Source organism: Arachis hypogaea, chromosome 18 (assembly GCF_003086295.3).
Source record: "Arachis hypogaea cultivar Tifrunner chromosome 18, arahy.Tifrunner.gnm2.J5K5, whole genome shotgun sequence".
NCBI lineage: Eukaryota > Viridiplantae > Streptophyta > Magnoliopsida > Fabales > Fabaceae > Arachis > Arachis hypogaea.
The window spans coordinates 52472044-52479121 of NC_092053.1; the positions used below are offsets into that span (position 1 = coordinate 52472044).

Below are 7078 nucleotides of genomic sequence, written 5' to 3' on the forward strand. Positions count from 1 at the left end.
ATAAACTGTGATAAATTGTGATCTCTTTGTGTATGGAGTTTATATTTTATTTTCGAATAATCCATTGAGTTTGTTGGATGTCTGAACTTCTTTGATGAATATTTTTGGATGAAATTTACTTTTATTATGACATTTGACCTGTAAAACGTGTATTTTTAAGATGGTATCTCACAGATAAAATTTTTAACTTTAATAGAAAATCAGATATTTATTTTTTTCACTGATGATACTAAATCATTTTTATATCTTTGGATTACTGATCCCATATTCCTTAATTTTGACTCTTATATTTCTCAATCTTAAAAGATATAATTTATGCACTTGAATGATAAAGTTCTTTTTTTTTAAAAAAGTGGAAAAACCTATAAAATTCGATATGGTTCAATTTCAACTGTTGGCTTCCTCATTTGCTTTAGATTGGAGCTATTTATCTCTTATATTTCTCATTTTCTACCATTTGGTTCGTACTGGAACTCTTAACTTTTATTTTTTTAACTCTTAAATGATTAATTTTTATGCATTTATATTTAAAAAACTTCTGTACTAAAAAGTAGAAAATTCTATAAAAATCAATCCAATGCACTTTCTTTCTATTGAATCTGTAACCACCAAATATCTCTTCTTTGACTTTTCATATTCTCCTTTTATATTAGTTACTTTTTTATTATTTCATTCGTTATTTTTGGATGAAATTTACTTTTATTGTCACATTTGACCTGTAAAACGTGTATTTTTAAGATAGTATCTCACAGATAAAATTTTTAACTTTAATAGAAACCAGATATTTATTTTTTCACTCGTGATACTAAATTATTTTTTAATCTTTGGATTATTGATCTCATATTCCTTAATTTTGACTCTTATATTTCTCAATCTTAAAAGATATAATTTATGCACTTGAATGATAAAGTTCTTTTATTTTAAAAAGTGAAAAAACCTATAAAATTCGATATGGTTCAATTTCAACTGTTGGCTTCCTCATTTGCTTCAGATTGGAGCTATTTATCTCTTATATTTCTCATTTTTTTCACCATTTGGTTTGCACTGGAACTCTTAACTTTTATTTTTTAATTCTAATTGATTAATTTTTATGCATTTATATTTAAAAAACTTCTGTACTAAAAAGTAGAAAATTCTATAAAAATCAATCCAATGCACTTTTTTTCTATTGAATCTGTAACCACAAAATATCTCTTCTTTGCCTTTTCATATTCTCCTTTTATGTTAGTTACTTTTTTATTATTTCATTCGTTATTATTATTACTAAATGCCGTTTAACAAGTTCGGATCTTCTTTTGCCACAGTCATTGACTAATCCTTGGCATGTTTGTGCATTTACTAAATGCCATTTTTTTAGTGTTCTCTTTTTAGGGATAAAAAAAATAAAAAATAAAAAATAAAAAATAATCATTATCTTATGGCATATGTAAATTTTTACTCTAATATAACTTTATTAAGATATTATTATAGCTTTTTTGTACTTTATCCACTTGGATGTATTTATAAATAGATTCAGTTTTCCTTTGTTTAATCACAATTGTCTAAGTTCTTTCTACTTCCTTGGTATTGTTAATTTAAAAAGTTTGTTAGTGTTTTAGAAATTGTTAGTTTACCAATTCTCTTTGTCCCTTAACTTAGACGACAACATACATACCAAAAATGAAAACATATTATTCTTTCAAATAAAAAAATTACTACCTTGAATTTCAGTTGCCTATAATTTTTTTAATAAGCAATGACGTGATCTTTTATTATTTCATTCACTATTATCATTATAAACTTTTTTTTGTTTGGTTTGTTTTTTCCTATGTTAATTGGTAGGTGAAAAAAGTTTTTGATTATTTTTACCTCAATATATATTGCTGCTAGCTTAGGATCTATAGAAAAGATTACTGATAGGGGCGGCTGTTTACTACATATTTCTAGATTTATATCTATTGTTCTTAGTTTAGTATCTATTGAGAGGATTACTTATTGGGGGCCGTGAATATCTTTCCCTAGATGTCTAGATATTTGAGGTCACTAATTATTTTCAAATTTTCGTGTTACTTACTTCGTCCCCCCTAACCCCAAAGTAAAGATTCTATGTATTTCAAAATTCAAATTTCTTAATTGATATATGTTTATACATAAAGCCATAACCCATTTGTTGGTTCAGAGTTTTTTCACATTTCTTTGGCCTATTGTATTACTTTTTTACAGAGTTTGTTTTATTAACTGAAATCTATTGTTTCTTTCACTCTTTTAAATGTATATATTTCTTTCTTTTGAGCTCAATTTTTGAACTTTATTGATGGCCACTTTATTTTTTGGTATTTCATTACATAGATAGATAATTATCTTGTGTGTATCTTCATTGGGAATATGATATATTTGTCATTGGAAATATAATTATATAGGAAGCCTAATCAAATAATGATATCTATACTAAAAGGTGTTCTTATCTAAGTCTACCAGTCCTAAATCTATGCATAGGTTTTCTTTTTATTTTTAGTTCTCGCTTTTCTCTAGGTGTTACCTCATGTTGTCTTTGTTATCTCTCTCTTCTCTCTCATCCTCTTCTCATCCCATCCTCTCTTCTCCTATTAACTTACAATTTATATAGAAGATAACTTAGGGTTTATATAGCTTACCATTTATACACTTTATTTGCGTATCAATTGTTGTTATCTTAAGTCCTATATATAGGATTATTTAGTGGGGACTGCAAATATCTTTCGATTGATATCTAAGGTCAATCAACATTAATATCTTTTAAATGTCTATCTTGCTTCTTTTTTTCCCTCCCAAAATAAGGGTTCTATGGATTTCGAAATTCAAATTACTCAATTGATTTGTGTTTATAAATAAAGGCAGAACCATTGATCATGGTAGATTTTTCTCACATTCATGTTGCTGTTGTATGTGTTTCTTAGTTGCTGTTTGATTGACTGAAATCTGTTTTCTCTTTCATCCCTTTAATTGCATTTCAATATGACAACTGCCATGGATATGGTTAATAAGATTAATCCTGAGAAGGAAGCATGGAACCTGAAAGTTAGGGTGATTAGGCTTTGGACTGTTCCTACTTTCACTGGTCAGCTTCTCCCAAATTCCATGGAGATAATTTTGGTTGATGATTCTGTGAGTTATAGTGGTCTAAATCTGTTAAAATTTTTTGGCTGTTTGTTTTTTGTATGTAGATGTGTTTCTCCTTACCTTTTTTATATCGAGGTCTGAAATTTTGTTTCATTTAAATTTGTTTTTCTGTTTATTCAATTTGTCATTTATCAGATTTTTAGTATAATTTATGTTTATTGGTAGGGGTGCAAAATATAAGCTACTGTTCGGAAGACTATGATTTACAGGTTCAAACAACTTCTCTCCAAGGGTCGAGTATATGTAATGAAGCTCTTCTCTGTTGTGCCAAACCAAGGATCTTATAGGGCCACTAGGCATCTGATTTTCCAGTTCAGGACCACTGTCAGTAATGCTATCTGCGATTTTATTCCAAAATCTGCTCTTACAATCTCTCCATTCACTGAACTTTTGGAAACCAAAGAGGATTCTGATTTCTTAGTTGGTATGTTGTGCTATTTGCTCATACTTTTTTTGTCTGGAATGATTGAAGTCTTGTTTCTTTGTGATTTGTAGAATGTTGCTTTATTGTCATTATTTCCTAATAGTTTTTTTTAATATTTATTTCAGATGTGGTGGGTCTGTTGGTCTCTGTGCCGGAAGAGAAAGAATATGATAAAGATGGAAAGAAGATGAAGATGGCTGTGACAGAACTTGCTGAAAATGAGTTAGCGTTCTTTAATTTCTACCTCTTCTTGTTATTGAGATTCTTTTTTGTTTTCGGTGTGTTTGTATAGTCAAGTTTCTAATAGTGTAGGTGATTTTGTTGGTTGTTTTCAGTCATAGAATTTGGTGTGCCTTATTTGGTGAATATGTTGATGAACTTAATCGATTTCTGTCTTCTGGGTATGCTGAACAGCCAGTTGTGGTTTTACAACTTGCCAAAGTTAGGGTTTTAGAGGTTTGTATCAAGTAAATTTCATTTCAAGTGTGTCAATTATCCAAGTTCACTTGGTTTTACCACTATATTCCTGTAACCAATGTATCTAGTTTTTATTTTTAGGTAGAGTTGGACTTCAGAATGTTATGTTTGCATCAAAGCTTGGATTTAATCTTGACGTCCCAGAGGTGGTAGCTTTTTAGAAAAGGTATTTTTGTACATGTAGTTTCTATTGTGTTTTTTGTTGTTGTTGCTGTCATTGTTTACTTATTTAAGTTGGTGCTGTATTTGTTAACAGTTCTATTCCACATGGAGTTGGGGCATCCCAACCCATTGGCATTGTTGGATCTGAAAAAAATATCGGAATAGAAGAAGATTTTATGAAGCTCACACCTAGGTGTACTGTGAAGTCGCTTGATGATAACAACCGGGTTGGAACCAGTTTAATTTATCATGTTTACTCTTGATAATTTATGTTAAATTTTCTTTTTCTATTCGTTAGTAAATACTGCTTTATTTTGGAACGATATTAATACTTTTGTCCTCTTTTGTACTTGAAAACACTATTCTGTTAGTATTTATTTTAGTTTTTCAGTTTTAGTTTGTATTACAACTATCTTTGGTTATAATGTCTTAACATTTATAGACATGGTCTTATATTTTTAGGCTGGAACTTTTGTTGTACTAACGAAGATAGCTGAAATAGTTGAGGATGGTCCTTGGTGGTACTCTGCTTGTGTGTGTGGCAGAAGTGTTCAGGCAGAATCTGGAATTTACTTTTGTCAATTTTGCAACATACATGTTACAAATGTGACTCCTAGGTATAAATATTTTACAATGCTTTCTTTGTGCTTTGTTAAATAGTGAATTATTTCTGCGTAGTTATTAACTTTAGGCCAGTATTTATGTGCATCTTAAAAAAATCCAGGTTTAGAGTGAAGATGTTGGTTGAGGATTCCACTGGTCTATCTATATTTGTCCTCTTTGATCGTGAGGCAAGTTACCTATTGAATAAGACTTGTGCCCAGCTATTTGAACAACATCTTAAGGATGTTGATGTAAGTCACTCGAATGCTATATTCTTTTTATGTGCTGATTTTATTGTTAAAGAGTTTTCTTATCCTTCGGTTTCTACCGATTCATTTTTTCTGTTGTGTCTATTTTATATTGTTCATAGGTTGTGTTTGGCATACAGTCTCCTCCTATATTCGAAGAAATTGTTGGAAAAACTATGCTGTTCAAGGTTCTTAATAGGCCTGTTGGGATGGAGAAATTCAAAGGGACTTATCCAGTGAGGCGTGTTTGTGATGATGCTGCAATAGTTGGAATGTTTGAGCTCTCTGGTTCAGATTTGAGTTCTGAAAAGGTATAAAACAGAATTCGCACATATTGTTTCATTTTAATAAATTCTTTCTTAAATTTTTTAATTTTTGGTTGTTCCACCTTTATTCATGTCTTATATCGGATGTGCTTTGTATTATCCAACACTGGGTTTGTACCAAAAGGAGAGGGATCATTTGGGAAACCCTCTAAGGTTACCAAATCACCGAATTTGGGATTGACTCCTTCCAGCTGCTCTGAGCTCTTTGCTGGTTCGCCTCAATGTACCCAAAAGGAATCAAGTGTTGTTGACTTGGGAGCTCATTAGACATAATTACTGGATTGTTAGGGTTATTACCCTCCATTGTTGAATCTTCATCCTCATCTGATGAGTCTTAAAGCTCGGATGGTTTAGACCCGAACAGTATCATAACATCAGATGAGGAAGAGTTACTATTGCTACTGTAATCTAGATGAAATGCTCTTTTGACGTTGTTCAGTGTGTTTTGGTCTAATCGGTCCCCTACATAAAAATTTTTATCAGGAAAAATTTTAATTGGTTGGTTCATTTCATTGAAAAGTGAAATGAAAAATATCCCAAAACCCGCATAGGTAAACTGTATAGTATTTCCTCTCCCGACAAAATAAAATTCCTAATCAGCTCGAATGAACCCTTAATTATAGCCTTCTGTTTATTTTTACTCTCTATATCCACCACTAAGCAATTATCCCACTCATCAATTGCGTAGCATGAAGACCCTAATTCATGCCTATAAATTGCTTCAAAACACGGTGGTAGAGCTCTGTCTCCCTATATCACATGTTACAGTTCAAATTAAATGCTGCAACTCACATGCTATTTACGATACATGACATAATATTATATATATTTAGTTATGTGCCCATCATATAGTCGAAACCTCAGATTTGCGTCTTTTCCTTGGATCCAGTGTTGTTGGGTTAAAGATATGGTGTTGTAATTTTCTTGAATTTGGTTGTTGTAATTTGGCTGGACTTAGATATTTTGTTAACATTTTACTTGTTGGACTTCTAAATTCAGATGTTTCCTTTTAGTTGAGTAACCTACAATTTCACTTATTGCGCAACACACTCCATGGTTGCTTGAAATTGGTCCAAGGCTTCCTTGAGACGATCCCTTGACTCTTGTTCCTCTTGGATGTCATGAGTAGGATCATATGGCTCTTGGATTGATGGACATGAGTATTCTTCCATGGGAGGTTGTGGTGGGAAGTAGAGTTCATCTTATGGTTGAAAATTTTCATACATTGGAGGTGGTTCTTGGAAGTATTGAGGTTGGAATGGTGGTGGTTCTATATGTGGCTCATATGGCTCAAAAGGTGGTTGGTATGGTGTGTAAGGAGTAGGGTCATATGAAGGTGGTTGGTGAAAAGGGGCTTGTGAGTATGGTTGATGGCTATGTTGAGGATATGGCTCATAGGTATATGGTGGTGGTTCTTAAAAGTCACACAGATGGTGCTCTGTTTTTCAAAAAAAAAATTTCTATGTTTTTGCACCAATCCATGCATTCCAAACCTCTAAACAGCTACCAAAACACCATAAAACCTTATTTAACATACTAAACTACCAATTATACTCAACAAATCAACCAAAAACATGAATTTAAACTAATTACCAATATGTACAAAAAGAGAAAATGAAAAGAAGTTACCATAGTGGGGTGTCTCCCACCTAGCACTTTTGTTTATTGTCCTTAAGTTGGACTTATGGGGAGCTCCTCAT

At 31.6% G+C, this 7078-nt stretch overlaps 1 protein-coding gene across 1 annotated transcript; it reads left to right on the forward strand.

Annotated features, from left to right (window-relative positions):
- The first annotated feature begins 2973 nt into the window (after positions 1-2973).
- LOC112770013 (uncharacterized) lies at positions 2974-5832 on the forward strand. The gene is made up of 11 exons (XM_025814448.1): positions 2974-3076; positions 3183-3213; positions 3348-3562; positions 3688-3784; positions 3898-4018; positions 4121-4185; positions 4296-4428; positions 4664-4818; positions 4926-5055; positions 5175-5363; positions 5818-5832. Exons 1-11 carry the CDS (start codon positions 2974-2976, stop codon positions 5830-5832), a joined length of 1254 nt encoding a protein of 417 aa, XP_025670233.1.
- The last annotated feature ends 1246 nt before the right edge of the window (positions 5833-7078 follow it).

Coding starts and splice junctions, on each gene's coding strand:
- LOC112770013 (XM_025814448.1), top strand. CDS start 2,974: ATGACAACTGCCATGGATATGGTTAATAAGATTAATCCTGAGAAGGAA. Junction 3,077..3,182: donor GACTGTTCCTACTTTCACTG/GTCAGCTTCTCC, acceptor TTTTGTATGTAG/ATGTGTTTCTCCTTACCTTT. Junction 3,214..3,347: donor CTTACCTTTTTTATATCGAG/GTCTGAAATTTT, acceptor TATGATTTACAG/GTTCAAACAACTTCTCTCCA.